At 40.7% G+C, this 22,952-nt stretch overlaps 2 protein-coding genes across 2 annotated transcripts; both read right to left on the bottom strand.

The window, feature by feature from the left end:
• Positions 1-1,635: 1,635 nt before the first annotated feature.
• Positions 1,636-15,043, bottom strand: LOC131240565 (MDIS1-interacting receptor like kinase 2-like). The gene is made up of 4 exons (XM_058238855.1): positions 14,043-15,043; positions 6,487-6,774; positions 1,919-2,020; positions 1,636-1,788 (listed from the first exon to the last, which is right to left on the bottom strand). The coding sequence occupies exons 2-4, from the start codon at positions 6,758-6,760 to the stop codon at positions 1,748-1,750; spliced, it is 417 nt and encodes a 138-aa protein (XP_058094838.1). The 5' UTR covers positions 6,761-6,774; positions 14,043-15,043; the 3' UTR covers positions 1,636-1,747.
• Positions 14,320-21,132, bottom strand: LOC131239030 (MDIS1-interacting receptor like kinase 2-like). The gene is made up of 4 exons (XM_058236592.1): positions 21,051-21,132; positions 20,072-20,131; positions 16,110-16,580; positions 14,320-15,755 (listed from the first exon to the last, which is right to left on the bottom strand). Exons 1-4 carry the CDS (start codon positions 21,130-21,132, stop codon positions 14,320-14,322), a joined length of 2,049 nt encoding a protein of 682 aa, XP_058092575.1.
• Between the last annotated feature and the right edge of the window lie 1,820 nt (positions 21,133-22,952).

The following is a 22,952-nucleotide window of genomic DNA, read 5'->3' as shown; positions in this document are numbered from 1 at the left end:
TTTCAAGAACCCCTCTTTCTATTTTTCTTCTTATTTGATAATAAATGGAAGAAAAGCTGATGATTACAAATAAAAGAAACAAGACCACCAAGAGAGGAAGAACAATGAAGATGACAACTTGGCGGACTTTTCTTGCATCACCATGGCTTGTTGAAGGAGCATTGCTGGGTCTCAAACCTTGCACTTCACCACATAAGCCTTTGTTTCTTATGAATGCCTCTGCGAGAGCCTTCTGAAAGGACTTTCCAGTGTTCTGCTGCTGCTGCTTCTTCTTCTTCTTCTTCTTCTTCTTCTTCTTTTCTTAATTTATCCAAGGCACGTAAGAGGATTGACATAGATGCGCAACGACTGATCGGGATTTTTAATTATCCAAGGCAACTAAATTATATTCTTAATACCCTCCATTTTAAGTGGTCAAGGGTCAGGATTTTGTGTTCAGAACATCTCTCAGGATGGTGAAGATTGGCAGATTTGGGATGCTAATCCTAACTGAAATAGTTACAAAGCTGTCATTTCAGGATATTTAAGGTAGCAGCAGGCCTGACTCAAGTTTCAGACCTCGTTTAGTTTAGTTTAGTTTTATTAATATTATTATCAATTTTGGAAGGTAGTTTCATGGAAAGTTGATTCAGATGATCAATTATCTCACTGATCTGATGTTCGAACTAGCTGATTCATTTACATCAATTGTATGGCTAAAGTGAAAAATTAATCAAATTCATCCAGAAACCATAAGAGGAAGAAAAAATATCACATGAAACTCACTTGATCGATGAGGAGCTCCCAGTTTGATTAGCCTCAGCAATGACCGGTGTTTACTTAACTGGAATGGACCAGACTGTTGGATTGGTTGGGATCAAAACTCATCACTGAAACAGGACGGGTTTTGGCTGGGACTGAAACTCCTCAGTGAAACGGGTCAGTTCACTAAAAACACAAGTCAACCATTTTATTAAGAACATGCAAGTTCACCAGTCAAAGCTGAAACACAACCTGCATTTGTAAGCCAAACATGCTAGAAGGATAATATTGCTAGTTGTTACTAAATAATTTTATCTATAGCAGATTCCTAGGCCAGAATAGGTCAGGAAGTCAAAACATCTATTAGGAAGTTAATAACCAGGCAACACGTGAACATCAGATTGATGTTTAACAGCAGCATCAGTAATAACTTGTAAATGCATTAGGTATATAAAAAATATGTAATGCTGACAAAAAGACGAAAAGTGACAACTGGTTAAAGCTCATACAATTTGCAACATCTTGCAGGCCCTAAACCCATGATTTGAGTAGTGAAATGAAAGATGATGCATCTAGTTACAAATGAAAACTAAATTTCTAAAAATATTAGGTAAGACACAAACTGTCACTGAAGGTTTACCAAGATTGTGAACATTCGACATAAGACCAGCAAACCTATTTTTGCTCTTTCTGATTTCTTGGGCATTAGGTCTATCGAAAGGGTCAACAGAAATCCTCCTGCTTGAGCTGGAAAATGTAACTGGCAAATATACAGAAAAGGAAAGAATGGTTTATCCCAACATCAAAACTTCATGTTTATACCAAAGAATGGTTTATCCCAATACAAAAACTTCATGCTTATTCGGCAATTTAAGATATCGAAAAGTTTATTCTCTATAGAAGATAGCAATATCTCCAGTGTAAAAGAACCTAATTGATAAAATTCAACAAGATCAAATACAGGAACTGGATACTTGAGACATGCCCCAAAACTGAAGCAATTCCTCTATGCAGCAGCAGTTGTCTTCCTCGGAGCTACTTGGGTCCCTAAAAAAGGAGAAAATCAGTCTCAAAAGCTATCAAACTGCTAGGCCCAAAAAAAAAAAAAAAAACACAAAGAGAGAGAAAGAGAGAAAAGAAGTTAAATCTTGACAAAGATGGATGAAGCAAAGACTACCTTCTCTGAAATTGCACTTGAACCTTTGAGGCACATGATGTAAATACCTCATCCTTCCCATTCCGGTTGTCTTCCTCGTAATGGCCTTCACACTCCGGTTATCTGTTTCTTTAAGATAATCAGTAAACAACATACAGAATCTGCTAAAACTATATACATTACAAGAAGATAAAGAAAGGAATAAAAAATTGTGACCCATGAAATGGTCCATATGCCAAATGTTCTGAGTTTTTCCCATTGAATGTGGACATTTGCTGCACCCACAAGGCCACAAAATCTGGCTGACCAAAGACCTGACTACTCCAACCATCCATATTGTCTTGATTGATGATCTATGTTTGATCCAAAGTTTGATGAGATGAACAGCCAGATATATATTATGGGGCCCATGCGATCAAACAAATGGTCCTTGAATTCATAGGATTTATTTATTTAAATTAATTTTTAGGGTTAGACTGAGTCAGTATTGGTTCAACAAGTTTCCCTTTGGTATTTCGTCACTTTTTGGTGGGCTACTTTCTGGGCATAACAATATTAGAACGTCATGAAATTGGTCACTATCAAGCCAGCTTCAGAATGATCCCATGATCATACAATTCTGATACAGTTTATGTGAGGTACAACCAGTTTAAGATAAGCCTATATGTTTGTGATGAGATTCAAGGGCATTTTGGTCATTTCTTATTATATTAGGTTTTTCTTTAGTTGCCAAAGGATAACTGCCTCTTTGGCTTTGTGTGTAACAGCTCATTGTGGTTACTTTTAATAAAATTTCGTGTTTAACATGTTGATTCCCTTTTGGCATGTGTTGCCTCTGGTTGAAACATAGGAGACTGATTGATCAGTAGTTTTGACCAGTAGGCTGGTGGGAATCATTTCCACAGTGACTTCATCTTTGGAGACTATTCTACAACATTTCTAGCTAAAGATGTCAAAGGAATATGGATCCAGATCAGTCCATCACGTACGCATTTGCTTTAACAAATGCATAGTTTTAGCTCAACATGGTGACAAAATTATCCATATTCAGACCACTATTGGAATGGCTATCATAATCTTGTCATCAGGATTTTTGTGCTCATAAGTCCTATCCACATGATGGCCCACCAAATCTATGATCCTGATCAATGCACGAAAGTGTCAAAAGTGTGATGGAGTTTTTTTTTTTTTGGTCAGTATTGACATCATGAAATTCCAGGAAGCATGGATGTCATAGAAAACATTTCTCATACCTCTTGGTGGGAAATGGGAAACAGAATTCCTCCTTTGACTTCTCGAATACAATCACCAACAAATGCATATTAAAAAAGTAGGGAAAAAAAAAAAGATCCCAAAGAAAAGGAAAATGTAGTTGTCTCATTAAGCTTGCTAAATTATGCTCTCATGTAAAAAGCACAAAGTGGCGGACCAATCAACTCGCCTGACCTAAATTCTGATTTCACAAGAAAATTGCCATGTCACAAGTAGACAATCAACTTGGCTGCATTAAATTTTATTTTATTTTTCAAAAGCAACTTGGCTGCATTTTAACGAAACTGGAAACCAAAAGGATTGCTTTCTTCGTTGGGCCTGAGTTTTTCAACATCAAACATAGAGCTTGCGAGTCAATTACACTTTGGACATTATGTGCAGGAGTGAATGATAATGACAGAGGGGAGAGAAAAATGCCATGACAACAGCATAGCCATTCATAAAAGCTAGTGCATGTGTACATGTTCGTGCACTTTTCTATGCATATGCGTTTGAACAGAATATTCAGTCTGTCCAAATTCCTAAACATTAATTTGCAGAGACACAAAACAGTTAATACGTTAAACAGGAAAGAAAGGCCCTATGTCAACAAGGAAAAAGAGGTTATCGAATCCATGCACCATGCATGATGTTATGTGTTAGGCTGTTAGCTACCAAATGGATTGGCAACGTAACAAAAATATTACTGGTTGGACAATCTTAGCTGTCCAACTGCCCACCTACAAATGAGTGGTAGAAAAAAAAATGGTGGAAATGGACAGCACTCCTTACAAAATAGTTCAATTGGAAAGGTATAGATTCATCTCATCTAGCAAATTTTAGGATATGATCCATCCATGGTAGGTCCATGAGATGAACAGTCCAGATCAAGGACTGGTATGACCTCTCTAATTAGTATTATTACACCAGATAAGGAAATTAGTGTGCTGCACACAGGTTTCATTTCTCCCATAAGAAAGTGGCACAATAGGAGACATAAAAAAAAATAAAAAATAAAATAAAATAAAATAAAATAAAAACACATAACTTAGGGGGTGTTTGGGAACATGGAAACCCTGGAAATGAAATTGCTTTCCATGGAAACCCGCTTTTTCTCCATTTGCGAAAAAAGAAAAAGAAAAGTAGCGTTGCAAACTAATTTCCGTTTCTCAGATTTTCCTTGAAAAACTGTGCAGATTCATCTCTCCCAAAAAAGAGACATTGCTGACTTCTGAGGCAAAGAAGATAACATGAGGTGACAGAACATCGAATCACTGTAAAATTGGAATCCAAAACAAACAAGGGAGAAAAGAGGAAACCATGGTTTCAATTTCTTGATGATTTCAGGTTACATTTTCATACCCCCCCTTTTAATAGTTATCCTTCCATTCAAACACATGAAAAGAAAAGGAAAACAAATAAAAACTAGAAGCATAACATGAAAACGAGACACAATTATTTCCACAGTATACAGAAACTTTCATTTCTAAAAAGATTGTCCCAATTGTTCAGCGATCTATAGACCATTGGCGTGTTGCAGCCCCCAGTCAATGGACCATGCACCCCTTAAAAATAAAAATAAAAATATAAAAACTCCTCGATTAGATGATCCCCCGCTATTAGGCTTGGAACTTGCCTTAGTCAGAATGTGAACTATTGCTGTAATTCACTTCTTAACCGTCTATTTATACCTCACAAATATCTAATCCACAACGAATGTAGAGATTGCACGAAAACGCAAGAAAAATAATAATCAAAGAATGATTAAGCAGAGTATCCAAACCCAACTAATGCATAAAAACCGAATTGAGCTTCCAAAATTGCAGAAATATTAAAAAAAGCGGGGGTCGGTAGATTACGTACACTTGCGGATACGGCTAGTGGGATAAGCGCAAGAAGTGCATCGGCTCTTCTGAAGATGAAAGCTACGGCGTACGCAGAGAGTGTGTCCCTTTCCCTCATAAATTAAAATGGAAATTCATTATTTTCTTTCTTTCTTTTCTTTTTCCTTACATGAGGAAATGGAAGAGGATGAGATTAGAGTTAGAGATTAGTGAAATTACCATATTAGGCTTCAATGAGACTGTGTTCTTCTCGGTCGCCCCTTTGGAGTGGGAGAGGAGAAACCTGCAACCTTTCTCCAACCCAACCACTCCGATGCTCTCTTTAGCCGTTTATATTTTGGTGTCCAAAGCTCTGTTGGGCTTCGGCATAGGCCCACTTTCGATTCAAATTTGGTTTGTCTTTGCCGGGTTTGGGCCGGATCTATACTTATGACCCATGGCCCGTACCAACCAAGCAGAGTAACCAAAATCTGAGCCCGAAAAATGGTTAGGCCCGAACTCGATGCTACCCAGCCCAAATTTGATAAAATCACTATTTTGCATTTAAATGTTGTTAATCTATCTGTTGATCAAGTGGGGCACACATACACAATGAAATAGATGTCCAAAGAAACGAAACCAGCTGTATGCATTCATGGAGAATGGGTTGTTGTCTAGGGGATGACTAGAATGGGATACTTATAGGAGCAAATGATATTAAGTGAGTCTAAAATGACTTGAGCCCAGGCCCAAACCAAAAACTGAAAGGCCCAAGCTTTCCCCATGGGCCAAGCTGGATTCAAAGTAGAAATGGGCTCATGGAGCTTGTGCAAGTCACCTTAATTTAATGGGTGAAGAAAGCAGGCCGCATCAGCTCTCGAATCCTACCAATTATTCATGGAGTAGATTTAGAGGACACTTTGACTTGAGGTATAGTATTCTTGAGTCACATTGCCGAAGTGTGAAGTCGTTGCTCTTTTTTCTCTCTTTTCTTCTTTTCCTTTTCAATTAACAAAACCACAATTGGTACCTTTTCTGGCTAGTAAATATACCCATTCTTTTCCTAATAATATGTTAGTAGAAAACTATTATTTCAAAAAAGTATAACATCTCCTAAAAGGTAAATTCTTTGGTTTAGAAGACATTCAGTTAGAAGATAACCATCACACATACAATGAAACATTTTTATTCTTTCAACATACCTTTATAACATTTGGTTTTGAATAAAAACGATATACAAACATTCAAGTGGGAGCCACAAAGGAGAAGCTTCACTTGAAAATCTACATTTTAGATAAACACCAATTCCACACACTAAAATTACATACATATCATAGCAAGAAAAATACCTTCTCCATATAGGATGATTTTCATACAATAAACACACATTATTAATGTTCTTGCCACTACACACCTTCAACCGCGATGATTTTCATCCACCCAACTATACTTTAAGATCCATGAGTTGATGTAATGCAAGTGCATGGAATGGCCCTAGAGAAAAGGAAGACCCACCAATAGACAACTCTTGAGCCACGTGGTGCATGGTTGGCCGAGAGTTTGGATCCGGCCGAATGCATGAAAGTGCCACGGACACCACAAATATGACTTCGTGTGCAACCGCAGCTGTCGGGTCCGGGAGACGTTGGTCCAACATATCCTTTAGCAGTGTATCTTGTCTACTTGGTGGTGTCAGAGAGGAGATGAGCTCCCCAGGATGCCTTCCCATCATCGCTTCAAGTGCCACAATGCCAAAGCTATATACGTCACATTTTTCAGTTACCCTCATTGTATATGCAAGCTCTGCAAGAAGGAAGATGGTTCAGTCATGATCATTTCTCATTCTTAATCGTTAATAGCTAAACTCTTAATCATATATCGAACTTACCTCAATTTCTTAATCTAGATTTCATATCTTCGAAGTTTTTGTCCTTGTTAACTTCAAGACATCTCTATAAACTGCGCAAATGCCAAATAAGACATACTCAGCACATCTGAGAGGTGCAGAGAATTGGCCAAAGTTTTGGATGATCTTGCGAAAATGATGCAGGGATGAACGTGATGAGGATAACTACTCCGAATCCACGGAGCTTCTCTGGACTCCTCACAGAGACTTCTCGAATCCACGAGGAAAGAAAGCAGAAAATAGAAATAAATTCTAATAAATTCGAAATTGATTAAGTGATGACTAAAAATAAGTTCACAACCCTTTAAATAGGGGTACCAAGCAATGGGAAAGAAATTAGAATCAAACTACAACTAAAACTCCTAGAATCTGTGACTTACTATAAATAGTAAGCTTACTATTTATAGACGGTTGTGATGTCTACTAGTGCGCAAGGTTTTCGGCCAAAAATAGTAAGTGTCCTATTTGGCTTCACCAAACCGTTCTCCTAATTATTCTAAGCTCTTTTCATGTTAGGCGCAACTCCTAAAGCCCGACGGATGAAGAGTTATAATCAAACTACAACTTACTATTTATAGTAAAAACAAAATTAAAACAGGGAAACGACCGTCGATCCAGGAGTTTTCCGCAATTCCGGGTTGCGCAACCTGATATAGCGGGGTTGGTTGGCTTCATTAGCTCGTTCTACCCCAAAATCATATATTTTACATCAGATAACTCATTCCGGATTGCAAGATACGCCCGATTTAAGGTTCGATGGTCTGGATCATTTTTGTCATCGACCGGGCCTTTTCTGATCCATCTTGGCCATGTAACTGTCCGCGACCTGCTCTACATCAATCTCCTCCACTTCAAATGAACTCGTCTTCGAGTTCTCGTCATGCTCTGGTTCATGATACTCGGTCAGGTCCGCGACATTGAAAGTCTGTGAGATTGCATGTCATCTGGAAGATCAACAATATAAGCGTTGTCATTGATCTTTTGGATGATTGGGACGGGTCCAATCTTCTTATTTTTCAACTTGTTGTACATCCCGGTCGGAAATCTCTCTTTGCACAGATGGACCATAATGCAGTCGCCCACCTCGAACACTTTTTGTCGCTGATGCTTGTCCGCTTGTTCCTTATACTTCTCGTTCGAGGCATGTAGCTTGGTCTGTACTTCTGCATGGATGCCCATGATTTTGTCTGCCATATGTTCTACTGCAATGCTCGTGCCTGGGTGCTTCGGTAGAGGGACCAAGTCAAGTATGTGGCGAGGCACTCGTCCGTAGATAATCTGGAACGGTGATCTCTCTGTCGAGCGGTTCACCATGTTGTTGAATGCAAACTTTGCTTGGGACAAGGACAAATCCCACTGCTTCGGTTTTTCTCCTGAAATACAGCGAAGGAGGTTTCCCAATATGCGATTCACAAGTTCGGTCTGCCCATCAGTCTGTGGGTGGTAAGCACTGCTGAATTGAAGTCGTGTATCGAATCGATTCCATAAAGTCCGCCAAAAGTGGCTAATGAACTTCGTGTCACGAACAGAAGTAACGGTCTTGGGGACCCCGTGTAGCCGAACGACCTCCCGAAAAATAAATTCGCCACATGTGTTGCATCGAGGGTCTTTTTGCATGGGATAAAGTGTGCCATCTTTAAGAAACGATCTACCACCACGAACACCGAATCCATGCCGCGTTGTGTTCATGGGAGACCAAGCACGAAGTCCATTGATAAATCCTCCCAATGACTGTTAGGCACAGGTAACGGGGTGTAGAGGCCCGTATTCTGAGATTGTCCCTTGGAGGTCTGATAAACATGACAACGTTGTACAGTTTTTCCCACATCGCGTACTACCTGCGGCCAGTAATACTGTTCTTCCACAAGAGCCCGCGTCTTGTCTCGTCCCAAGTGTCCACCAAGGCCACCTCCATGTAGCTCCTGAATAATTTGCTCCCTCAGAGAATTTTGAGGGATGCACAGTCGATTCCCTTTCAAGAGAAAATCGTCCTGTATATGAAGGTTACTGGGGTGACCTTCTTGACACTTCATCCAAGAATCTTTGAAGTCCTCATCCTCGGCATACAGCTCCTTGAGACAGTCGAAGCCGACTACTTCGTTGCTCATTGTAACTAGTAGTGATGCACGACGGCTAAGTGCATCAGCCACCTTGTTCTACTGCCCTAACTTGTGCTTCCGAACGAACGTGAATTCCTGAAAAAACGCAACCCATCTAGCATGCATACGATTCACGTTAGTCTGACTATTAATAAACTTTAATGCTTGATGGTCAGTGTATAAAACAAACTCTCTTTGACTCAGATAATGCCGCCAATGTCGCAGCACCTGAACAACTGCGTACAACTCAAGCTCATAAGTCGACCACTTCTTTCGGGTTTCGCTGAGCTTCTCGCTGTAGAAGGCTACCGGCCTGCCTTCTTGTGATAATACTCCTCTAATTCCGACGTATGAAGCGTCACACTCAACCTCAAATAATTTGTCAAAATTAGGAAGCACCAAGACCGGTGTTGTAGACAAACGATGCTTGATCTCATGAAAGCTCTTGTCAGCTTTATCGGTCCACTTTTTCATACAATTTGTTATAGGAGTGACTATGATGCTAAAATTTCGCACAAATCGACGATAGAAAGTCACAAACCCATGAAAACTCCTCACCTCATAAATGTTTATCGGGATCGGCCATTCCCTAATAGTTCGCACCTTTTCATCGTCCACACGAATGCCTGTGGACGTTACAACAAATCCTAGAAACAATAGGCTGTCAGTTAAAAAACTACACTTCTTCAAGTTGAGGTACAACTTGTTAATTTGTAGGACCTACAGCACCTGCCTGAGATGTTTCCTGTGCTCCGCCTCATCCTGGCTATATATCAATATGTCATCAAAATATACTACCACAAATCGGCCAGTGAACGGTTTTAGAACTTGATTCATCAAACGCATAAAAGTACTTAGCGTGTTCGATAGGCCGAAGGGCATGACCAGTCACTCATACAACCCTTCCTTGGTCTTAAATGCCATTTTCCACTCATCACCGGGTCGAATACGAATCTGATGGTACCCGCTCCTAAATCTAGTTTAGAGAACACCTTGGCCCTTTCTAGCATATCGTCTAACCGTGGTATTGGGAATCTATATTTGATGGTAATTTTATTGATTACCAGACTGTCGACATACATGCGCCAACTTCCATCTTTTTTGGCGTTAATAATGCTGGTACGGCACATGGGCTCATGCTCTCTCTCAAGAGACCCTTACGGATCAATTCCTCCACTTGCCCCTGAAGTATCTCACATTCCTTCGGACTCATCTGATAATGAGAGCGATTGGGCAGGCTAGCCCCAGGGACGAGGTCTATGTGATGTTGGATGTCCCTCATGGGGGGCAATCCATCAGGTAAATTCTTAGGCCAAACTTCTTTGAATTTATTTAGCAACAGTCTTAAACTTGGAGGGTTCCTCTTCCTCGCCCTTCACTACTATGGCGTATACCTCACCAGTTTCCTTAGATTCCTCCATGAAATCCCGAATGGTCAAGAGGGAACTCCCCTCCACTTTTAAGGCTTCAGGGTGGTTCTCTAGTGCCATAGGGGCAAGGCTTATTTTTCGACTATCCTTGACGAATTCGTAGACATTATCTCATCCCCGATGGGTCGCATCACGGTCCGACTGCCAAGGTCGACCGAGTAACATATGACAAGCTTCCATATCGACCACGTCACAAAGTATTTGATCCTTATAATTTTTGCCAATTGAAAACGAGATAGTGCATTATTTAGTTACCTTAGTCTTATTCACCTTTTTTATCCAGCTAATTGAGTATGGGGAAGGATGTTTCATCGTTGGTAACCGCAACTTGTCCACCATTACTCTCGAGACGATGTTTTCGCTACCACCACTGTTTATGATCACATCACAGACCTTTCCGTTGACGGTGCACCGAGTACAGAATATATTGTGTCGCTGTGGATGTAATTCCTTTCGTGAGGCATACAGTAATCGCCTTATAACTAGAAATTCACCAGGATCCTCGCCCGTCACTTCATCGCCACCTGCTATTTCTTCAGTTATTTGTTCATGTTTATTAAAACCATAGTCTTCTTCTACGGCCTCATCTTCAATCCCTCCTTCATTTATAGTCAAGTGTGCTGCGGGATGTTGAGGACAAGTGTTTAATAAGTGGCCTGATTGGCCACAATGATAACAATTGTTCGACCTTGGCCAAGCATAAGGATATGGAATCCTACTCGGGCCCGCTGTTATGGGTGCTGCACATTGAGGTCTAGATGAGCCGCTCCCCGTATCACGGTTTGCGGTTGTAGGAAGTTGAGGTACTGAGTCTTTTCCTCGTGGCAGCACTGGATCCTGTGTGGGACCCGTCATGGGGGGTCGAGTTGAAGGATATGGACGAGCAGGAGCTCTTGCAAATTGTGTTTCTGCCCTATCCGCCAATTGAACTGCTTCATCCACGGTCCCGACTGGGTACATCTGAACTCGGTCCTGAATTATCGGTCGCAACCCACCTATAAATCTTACCACCTTCTGTGACTCAGATTCTGACAGATCGTTTCGTGTAAGCAACCGTTGGAATTCTTTGGTGTAATCTGTGACAGTTCGATTTCCTTGTCTGCAATTTTGATATTGCTGGAATAATATTTACTCATAATCACTAGAGAGAAATCGTGATCGAAGAAGACGTCTCATCCGTGGCCATGATGAGATGGGCACCTTATTCTGGCGGGCTCGTGAGAGTTGTAATTGTTCCCACCATGCAGAAGTACCAGATTTTAATTTAAACGCTTCCAATTTTACCCTTTTATGATCTGGCACGTCCATGTAATCAAAATATCTTTCTACTTCGGCTAGCCAATCGAGAAAATCTTCTATACCTAATAAACCGTTAAAATTAGGAAGTTCAGCCTTACCTCGATAGTCTCTTTCAGCACGATCTAGATGATCACCTCCATGGATTGGTCGTCGAGCAAAATCCTCATTAAGGTCCTCGTCGCTAGAACTTGAGTCATCTGGTGTAGCCCTACGGTTTGCCACTGGTAGTGCTCTACGAAAATCGGGATTGTGTCGTACAGCAACTATGGGTGGTGGAGCACCGCCTAGGGCTCGGGGCGGAAGTAGCGCATACGCAAGACGGTCGAGAGTTGCCTGCAACCCTTGCATGGTCAACTAACTCTTCCGGTGGAAAGCTTCCATTCTTTCTGAAAAATAACGAATCTGTGGATTACCATCCACAGGATTTTGATTCATACCTTCGTTGTTTGCCATCGGCCCAAGGAGAAACCTCGCTTTGATACCAATTGACGCAGGGATGAACGTGATGAGGATAACTACTCCGAATCCACGGAGCTTCTCTGGACTCCTCACAGAGACTTCTCGAATCCACGAGGAAAGAAAGTAGAAAATAGAAATAAATTCTAATAAATTCGAAATTGATTAATTGATGACTAAAAATGAGTTCACAGCCCTTTAAATAGGGGTACCAAGCAATGGGAAAGAAATTAGAATCAAACTACAACTCAAACTCCTAGAATCCGCGACTTACTATAAATAGTAAACTTACTATTTATAGACGGTCGTGATGTCTACTAGTGCGCAAGGTTTTCGGCCAAAAATAGTAAGTGTCCTATTTGGCTTCACCAAACTGTTCTCCTAATTATTCTAAGCTCTTTTCACGTTGGGCGCAACTCCTAAAGCCCGACGGATGAAGAGTTATAATCAAACTAGAACTTACTATTTATAGTAAAAACGAAATTAAAACAGGGAAACGACCGTCGATCCAGAGATTTTTCGCAATTCCAGACTGTGCAACCCGGCGTAGCGGATTAGTTGGCTTCAGTAGCTCGTTCTACCCCAAAATCATATATTTTACATCAGATAACTCATTCCGGATTGCAAGATACGCCCGATTTAAGGTTCGATGGTCTGGATCACTTCTGTCGTCGACCAGGCCTTTTCTGATCCATCTTGGCCATGCAACCGTCTGCGACCCGCTCTACATCAGAAAAAGTCCGGATGGTCCATTGTTTCATATATATTGTGTATGTTGCCAATTTTTTCTAAAACTATCCATTGTTTTCACATGGTAGTGGCCCGCTCAATAAAAGAACCAGATTAATCATTGTGTTGGGTCATCTACATGTTTGGGATTACCTTTATGTGTGCCTCGGGAATCCCAAACGCATGAGAAGTTGGCACGTGTAAACTAAGTCATTGATGTGTATATAGGTATCATTGTAATTGCACATTTCATCGGCTATGATTGGGTACTATGGGCATTGTTTCAAGGATTTTCGATCTTGGAACTATTTTTTTATTTTTTTGGTGTGGGGCATTCACTATGTGGGACATCACATCAACGGTTTGGACCATAGAGCTGTCGAAACCCTCGTGCAATGGAGGAAACCCAACCATCCTCTGGGATCTCTTGGCTGAGCATTGAAGGGTGCCTTATTTCCGTATTCATCACTTCCACATTTATTTCCTTGCACATCATTTTCACATTTACTCGTATGGGCCAGAAGTACGAGTTTTTTCAATCATTTCTTAAACAGTGATTACACATCCATCTATACACTTGGAATATCCATGTAAATATATCCAGACCATCTAAAAGCATGGCCCATATTGTAGATGGAATAGGTTCCAAAAATTATAGTTATTGGAGGACTCTGTCCATCTAATTGGTGGCCAACAAATGTACAGTTAAGAAAAATAGTCAGCATCACAAATTTAATAGCTGATAAAATATGCATAAGTTAGTTGGGTAACTTGGAACTATGGTTAGTCTTACCATGCAACCACATTATCTCTACCATGCATAATGTAAAATGATGGACCACAAGTGTAGCAAAGAAAATGCATTCTTACTTTTATCTTCATTTGCATTATTATATTAGTTTTGACTTTGGCGATTGTAAAAATACAAACCCATGTATGTTTCTTTACAAGGTCTCTTACAGCTGTTGGATCAAGGAATCTTCCAGTTGCCCTAGATTGCAATATTTGACAACAGTATGTTAACATATGCACAATCCGTAGTATGTAATTGCCAACAAAAAATAAAATAAAATAAAAAGGAAAGCTTAAGAAAAAATAAAGACCAATTGCTAATAAAACTTTTAAAGTATGGAGAATGAATTAACAGCTAACCTGGAGCGATGTATCCGTAAGTGCCGGCGAGCGTAGTCCAATTGGACGAATCAGGTATCAACAATCTTGCAATGCCAAAGTCAGAGACACAGGCCTCAAGTTCCGAATTCAACAGAAAGTTGTTGCTTGATAGGTCTCAATGGACAATTGGTTGGGTGCAATCATGGTGCATGTAAGATAATGCATGGGCCACACCTTTAATAACTTTCACCCTTAGAGTCCAATCCAACTCTGCAGCTCCTCTGTCGTTGCTTAGGATACTAGCCAAGCTTCCCCTTTACATGTACTCATAGACTAGAAATGAGAATTGAGCATGGGAACAAAAACCATAAAACTTCACAATGTTGTGATGGCGGATTTCTGTTAATGCTCGAATCTCATTTCTAAAACTTCTTTGGTCGGATTGATCCCCACCTTCAAGTGTGTGAAGTTTCTTCACAGCTACTACTTGGCCTGATGGTAGATTTGCTTTGTAAACTTTTCCATACCCTCCAGTTCCGATGCAGTATTTGTCGTCGAAACCCTCTGTCGCTTCCACGATCTGTTCAAATGCATCAATCCCATCATAATTCCATATTGAAAATGGATTTCTGCTGCTCTTTTCAAGAACTACCTTCTCTTTATTTCTTCGTCTTTGGGAATAAATGGAAGAAAGGCCGACGACTAGAAATAAAAGAAACAAGGCTGCCAAGAGAGGAAGAACAATGAAGATGACAACTTGGCGGCCTTTCCTTGCATCACCATGCCTTATTGAAGGAGCGTTGCAGGGTCTCAAACCTTGCACTTCACCACATAAACCTTTGTTTTTTATGAATGCCATTGCAGGAGTCTTCTGAAAGTTTTTGCTGTTGGGAAGAGGACCTTCCAAAGCATTGTATGAAAAATCAATAGATTGCAAGCTGAACATTGCTTCAAAAGAAGGTGGAATGGAGCCCGACAACATGTTGTGGGAGAGGTTTAACTTTTCCAGCACATGCAATTTCCCAAGTTGTGGTGATATCTCTCCATTAAGCAAGTTATGACTGAGATCTAGTAAATCCTCTAAGTATACCAGGTTACCAATTTGAAATGGAATGCTTCCATTCAAATCATTTTCGCTCAATTTCAGATATTGGAGTTTGGAGCAATCCCCTAATTGAGGTGGTATTGGACCACTTAGGTGATTCCTTGACAAGTCAAGAACCTCCAAGTTGGAGAGTTTTCCAATCTCTTTTGGTACCTGACTAGAAAGTTCGTTATCATTTAAACTCAAGCTGAACAAAGAAGTTAGCCTCTCAAATTCCTTTGGAATCTCTCCTTCTAGATGGTTCAAAGAAAGACCAAGTACTTGTAGCTGCTTCAACTGCCCAATCTCGCGAGGAATTCTACCAGTGATCATGTTCCCAGATAATTGTAGCCTCGTCAAGTTTTTGCATTCTCCCCAGTTCGGTGAGAGTTCACCAAACAACATGTTGTTGCTGACATCCATGAAATAGAGATGTGGGTAGACACCAAAGGCTTCTGATACATTTGCAACAAGCTGATTTCCTTCGAGTCGAACTCTAGTTAAACTAGTGCAATTTCTGAAGCTTTTTGGGATCTCACCAGTTAAATGGTTGTCAAATGCATTGAAGAGTTCAAGCTTGGTCAAGTTTCCTATAGTGGAAGGGATAGAACCTGTTAGAAGGTTACTCTCAAGCTCAAGCTTATTGAGATTTACCAAATTCCCAATTTCTAGAGGAATTGAACCAGAAATTTGATTGCCGTAGAGGTACAAAAGTGTAAGGTTTCTCAAATTACCTAAAGCAGGAGGGATTGGACCTGTCAGATTGTTATTGTGCAACGATAACTAAACCAAATTCTTGAGATTTCCTAATTGTGCAGGAATTGAACCATAAATTTGATTTCTGTAGAGGTACAAAAGTGTAAGGTTTCTTAAATTACCTAAAGCAGGTGGGATTGGACCTGTCAGACTATTATTCTGCAATGACAACTCAACCAAATTCTTGAGATTTCCTAATTGTGCAGGAATTGAACCAGAAATTTGATTGTCAAAGAGGTAGAGGATTGTCAGCCTGGTCAAGTTACCTAAAGATGGAGGAATAGGCCCAGTTATTTCATTAGATGAGATGTCGAGCTCTGAAAGGTGAGAAAGGTTAGCCATTGAAAGAGGTAGAACTCCAGAGAGATAATTCATGGAGATATTGAGGGAGACGAGTCTAGAAAGAGTGCCAATATCAGCTGGGATGGTTCCAGTTAGTGTGTTGTCACTGAGATTGAGACGGAAGAGGTTTGGAAATGAGGAGAAGCTCAAGTTATCAAGCTTACCTTGCAAGCCTGCACTGGGTAAGCTTATCTCTATTACGCTTCCAAGGCCGTTGCAGGAGATCCCATACCATTTGCATGGAGAGATTGTGTTGGCACTAGCATTAGCAGATGGAAGTGACCATGAATGGAGAGCTTGTGGTGAGGAGATGCTGGCTTTCCATTCCAAGAGAGCCTCTGCTTCTCCGAGTGTGGATGCTGGTGCTGTTGTAAAGGCATTGGAAGAAAGAAATTCTAATAATAAAAGAAGAAAAGCAAGAGAGAGATTTCTGTATGGCCATGGCTGTTGTTGCTTATGTTCTGTTACGAACTTACGATGGATGGGTATTTATAGAAGGAGGTTGATGCTACTCTGGACAAGAACAGCTTGTCTTACTCTTACGAAAAAGGAAAAGAAAAGAAAAAAGAGTTAATTGATACAGGCGTTGAAAAATATGAATTCCCGTAGAAATGCGTACGTACACGATCTAAACGCTCCAATTTGTGGACCCTAACTTAGATAAGGAATAATATCTGAAATTAGATCCGTTGGACCTAGGGTTGTCAATGGGCCGGATTAGGTCCGTCCATCCATCCATCCGGGCCGAGCTCTGTCCAAGCCCGGCCTCTAATTATGAACCAAGCCCAAATCTAGCTCGGGCCCATGACGGGATGAAATAGCCCAGCTCGAGTCCGGCCCAGGACAATTTCACAAAGCCCGTCCTGAGTCCGCCAGAGCCCAAGCCCTCAATATCTCTCCAGATAAATGATATTTGGTGTGCCTCATGTGTGAGAGAGAGGGAGAGAATGAAAGAAAAGGAGAAAAGTTGTTGGGCTGCGCTGGGTTTATGGAATTTGGAGAGCTAAGCCCAAGACCGGTGTGATTTATAATTGGGCTCTTAATTTAAGCCCAACCTCACCGTCCGGCCTGATACACTACCCCAAACCCAGCCCAAATGGGCCAAGCCCAAAGGCCAATCAGGTTTTCGCGGCCCATTACAGCCATAGTTGGACCTATCTCGCCTCTGTATGGATGCGTATTGCATACCAAGGACGCGGATTAGCTACTGACGCTGCTACTGGCTACTAGTCGGTGCTCTCTTGGTCCCACCATGATGTATATGTTTCATCCATGCTGTCTATTTTTTTATTGTATGAGCCTACAAATGAGTAGATCTAAATCTTAAGTTGATTGACCACATCACAGGAAAAATAGGGTTGATTGAATCCCAAAAATTTTGGGTCTAGTTAATATATATTTTTTTTTCATTCATCCAGGTTTGTATGACCTAATCAATAGGTTGGATGTCAAATAAATAATACAGTAGGCTTTAGAAAGTTTTTAATGGTAGACATTCAATTACTACTATTTTCTTGTGATGTGATCCACCTGAGATTTAAATCTGCCTCATTTTTTGAAATCAAGCCCTAAACTAATCTTATAAAAATGAACGAACAACATGATAAAGCACATACATCGTAGTGGGGACTCAGAGAACCGACCAGCAGCCAACCGCCTGCTAAAAGCCTTTACGTGCTACCCGGGTAACAGGGTATTACGCATACTGTGGGCTCACATTGATGATTTTTTGTATATCCAAACTATCCATCCATTTCTCCATAGCATTTTAGGATGGTATTATAAAAATTACCAAGATCCAAATCTCAGGTGGGCCACTCATAGGAAACAGCGGTGATCGAGTGCCTCACCATTAAAATTACCAAAGGGCCCATCGTAAGGTTTTCATGATGTTTATTTGAAATTTAACATATTAATAATGTCAGTAAGATCTGGATGAAGGGAAAATATAAAGGTCAGCTTGATCCAAAAATTAATTTTGTGGCCCGCAAAAAGATTTTAATGGTCATTCATCGCTGTTTCTAGTGATACAGTCCACCTGAGATTTGGATATCATTAAGGTTTGGGATGAGTACTAAAATGAGATGGAAAACATATGAATAACAGCAAATACATCACGGTGGGGACCACACAGCTCGATTTCATGAGAAGTTCTCATGAGCACGACGGCGTAGAACCTTTTCCCGTATATATATATATATAGAGAGAGAGAGAGAGTCATGCTCCCCTGCGCACCTACGGACGTGCGCACCTTTGCACACGTGTCATGGGTGTCTAATCTGAACGGTCCATGTGATGCGGAATCCCATAAAACCGCATGTGACAAATTTTCACCCTGATCTACTATTCTGGTGGGCCTTAGCAAAGAGAAATGCAAATCAAGGGAGAAAACTGTTTTCATTTTTCATGGCCCATCAAAGATTTAGATCAAAGTAAAACTTAGGCCCAGGGGATTTCAGGAGGTGCTACTTCACATGAACGGTTCAGATTTTGGATCCACATCACATATGATGGGTTCTCAAAAAAGTTCGTACGTAGTATGTATGAACTGGTTCCCAGGTGAGCATTTCCGTGTGTGTGTGTGTATTAACCAAGCCATGTGTGTGTGTATATATATTAACCAAGCTATGGCTTTTACCCATCCGTCAAAAGCCACTTCCATGATTGGTTCAGTTCCCAAACCTTGAGAAAAAATCATTAATGCATCACCTAAGTAAATGGATCAAAGAGCGGCTTGGACATAATAATTTATTTGGGGGGAAGTGAGCTTAAATTCTAAGATTAATAAATAGTTGAGGATTGAGTAATGGAAGTTGATCGTGGTTCTTCTGCAAGTCCTTTCCAGCTTCTTTTTTTTGTTAGCTTGTTAGTACACCCCACTGTCGGTTGACGCTTCACTGTTAGCCACCCCCACTAGGGATCGATACCAAGATCTCAATGTTGAAACGAGGTATCTTTCACTAGTCTACCACTTTAGCCATGGATAAGGGTGTCCTTTCCCGCAAACATAGTCTATAAAAGTTGCGCATGACATTAACTGACATATGTGTATGGCGTCCAACCTCTGCTACAGAGCCATTCCATTGGATGCCCCCAAAAAAAGCCTATCAACTGTCACATGGGCCCCAACTTAAATTTGAAGGCCTTTAGGTGGTTGACATTGTTTTCCATGGTGTGGCCAGCCAAATGGTTGGATAGGCCTGTTTTCAGGGGCATTCCATCATCATGTTGGTTTTCATTTAATACATGGGTTGGATGGCATTACGCAATATATTTGACCCACACATGCAACAGTGTACAAGCATGTGAATAAGTTTTTAAACACAGGTGAATCATAATAAGCTCATTTCTACGAGCATTTGGGGCCTCAACTTCCAGATCAGGCTGCTTGAGGGAGATTGATTGCACGTACACCTAGTAATCATTCCAGGATTTTCACAGTCAATTTCATTTTTTGTTGCGTTTTGCAAAATTCCAATAAGGAACTGTGACTGAATGGCTTTGGGCCCAGATTCTTAGCTGGTTTGTTTGGGCAGGCCAAGTGTAAATTTTTTTTTTTAAAAAAAAATAAATTTTGCACGGAAAATGCTTAAGAGGACCACTAAATTGGGGCTAGAAATGGATCTGTGACTCTGGTATCAAGCAGGTCCAATAAGAAGATCCATTTGCCCATTAATAGGACTGTCAGCCATTGACATCAGAAAAATGGATTGTTAAAAATAGAACCTGCATGCATGACCCGTAAACGCATGCCCTGTCAATCCCCTTAACATATCTGGCGTGAATTGTCTTGGCAGTGTCCATTTGGAGTAGCACCACATATAAGAAAAGGGTATAATCTTTCGATGATCTAGACAGTTCATCCGTTGGGAATCTTGGGACCCACTTATTGGGTGGAACCGCAAAGATCTCTGGCATCGAAGAATGTAACCATCAAAATCTAAGCCTGCAAGTTTCAGATAACATTGAAATACAACCAATGATTTAATGAGAACGGGTCTGGGAATCAGATCATAATTGAGATTATGAAAATGGGTAACATGCACACTTCAGCTACACGCATACATATAGACTGCATGTGCCATGATCTAGACTTCCATTCTGGGCTTATAGTCCAAAACCTATCATAATATAATTAGAATAGATGATCTAAGAAAATCAGATCTAGTGTTCATCGCAATTTGATCATTATCTCGTAATAAGTCCTTTTTTGAATTTCGTAGTTTCCTTCTAATGTTCTTGGGTGCTGTATATTCATTCGGATCCTTCCTAACATAACAGATAGATAACTAAGAAACCTTAAAGAAGTATACAGAGTAGGATTTTGGAAAGTCAAAGTCGGGTATGAATTTCCAAGAATACTTGGCATGCCTAACAAAAAATGGGATTTTGAACCGTAGGGATTTAGATCCAAAACTCTAAATGGGTCACACCACATGAAAAGTAGGGACAAAAAGGCTATCATTGGGCCTACTATCAATGCTATCAACCGGTCAGGCTTGGGGTTGGCTTCGGCCTGAATTTTGAACTGTTTGGAATGGAATTTATATATATATATATATATATATATATATATATATATATATATAATTGATGGCCCGATCAATGTGATGGTTATATTCAATCTAATCCATTCATTACACGACTCCCAGAAAGATGATGAAAGGAAGACACATATTAGCCTCAGACAACTTATTGTAGGCCTGGAGAAGGTTTAGATGGTAGGCATTCAATCCATCTTTTTGGTGGACCAATTAAGGTTTGGATTTGTCTCATTTTTTTGGGCCACCTAATAACATGAGAGGGAGAAACTAATGAATGAAGGGGTGTCACACAAATCTCATTGGGCCCATGCTTTGGGTTACATGGCTCCGTGTAAAAGGGATGACCCCGTAGCAAGAAACGTGCCTGCAAGTAGCCAAGATGGCCTGCAGGGCTGTTGGGCATGGTCTGCCTTGGGTCAGACTTAGGCTGGGGTATAATCCTGAGGGTTAGGTTTGGGCTTAAAATTCAGGCCCTTTTTCAATTGGCCCAGGCTTTGGACCGTCTACAACCTAGCCCAAATCAGCTATTAAGGTGGCCCACAACAAAGAAAACTGTTAGGAGAGAGACGTCCACCCTTGATTTTTACAAGGTCCACCATCATAATTATATGAATTCCGCTCCAACCAGCATATGATATAACAAAACTTGACTTTGGACCCAAAAAAAATCAAACCCACACGTGATTTGAGTGGGCTACACCAAGGGAAACAATTTGGAGGGTGAGCATTATCTTATATATTGTTTCTAATTGTTTGGTTCACCGAATCACGAATGGAGCTTATCTTTGGTCGTTGGGCCTAACATAGGACGACATACCTAATGGTGAGGGTGGATTTCATATAAATACCATGGTGGGGCCAACTTGAGCCTACGGCCCCTTCTCTCTCCCCACCCTGAACAACTCACTCCTTTCACATCTCTCTCCCACAACGGCTCCCATCCAGTGCTATAAATGCAGCGGGTTCGCTTCATTGGGCTTTCAATACTAGCTGGCCTTGGGCTAGACTTGGGTGGAGTATTAGGTCAAATGGCTGGGTTGGGCTTGGGCGTTAAAATTAAACTGCTTTCCAATCGGATGGGCTTGGCTTAAAAATTAAGCTGGTTTTCAATCGGCCGGGCTTGGGCCATAAAGAAAAAATCACGAGTTGGCCCAAATTTCGCCCACCTAGCTCATTACGGTTGCATTGGCAGGTGAATTTACAAAAACTACAATGATTTCCAGAAGACTTGCGAAAGATGAGTGACCGCTTACTCATGTCAGCCTTACTATAATGTTTGCGTGAAATTCATGTTGATCGTGAGCTGCTTCACCTCATGTTAGGCCTAACTCTCAAATATCAGCCCTATCCTTACACAAATACACCGCGCGCTAAAAATCAAAGTAAAGCACAATACTTACTCTCCATTACGTGAATTGCTCATAAGCTTGGTTTTGAACCATATACCTAAATTTTAGTTGGCGTAGATTTATATAATCATCACATGGTTCATGTAAAAATTATGTATAGAGATCTATTTTTTAATTATTTCTTTTGATGGAATTATAAGTTAGTCTGATTTTTTAGCCCCCAGCCTAATAGGGGAATACACATCTAATGATTAGAGTGGATTGCAAATACAAATCACCGTGGTCCTGTCGAAAATCAAAGGTGTGTACTCTTTCAACTATTAAAAGGTACATTTCAACATTTTATGCTACGCTACTCTTGATTTTTTAGGGCAGTGATATGTGCATGAAATCTACTCCAACAATTAGATATGTAATCCTAAGTTATGCACAGAACTATAAAATCAAGCTAACTCATGATTCATGTGGGCCATACTAAAGTCCATTTTGGATTGTTCCAATATGCAGTATACCAGCCTGGCGATGTTAATTATGCATGACCTCAGCCTGAGCCCGATCCAAACTACCCCTTTTGTACAAGATTAAGTTATTCATATAATGCACCCATCATGCATGATATATGACATAAATTCCCTTGATATCCTGAAAGATCTGGGCCCAGCTGATGGGCTCTTGAACAGAGCCTTAGCCCAACTCAATTATTAAACAGGTTAACTTTTAAAGCCTAAGCCTGAACCTTGTGCCTAGTGGACCACCCCAAGCCAGGCCTGAAGCAGGCCACCCGGGCTTATTGATAGCCTGACCAAAAACTCTTTAAACCGAGCATGGCATGATACCATCTCTCTAAGCAGTGTACCCAACCCTGCCTATTGCC

This window comes from Magnolia sinica, chromosome 3, assembly GCF_029962835.1.
Source record: "Magnolia sinica isolate HGM2019 chromosome 3, MsV1, whole genome shotgun sequence".
Lineage (NCBI taxonomy): Eukaryota > Viridiplantae > Streptophyta > Magnoliopsida > Magnoliales > Magnoliaceae > Magnolia > Magnolia sinica.
Note: the sequence above shows the minus strand (reverse complement) of the source record. Positions and strands in the feature narration are given on the sequence as shown.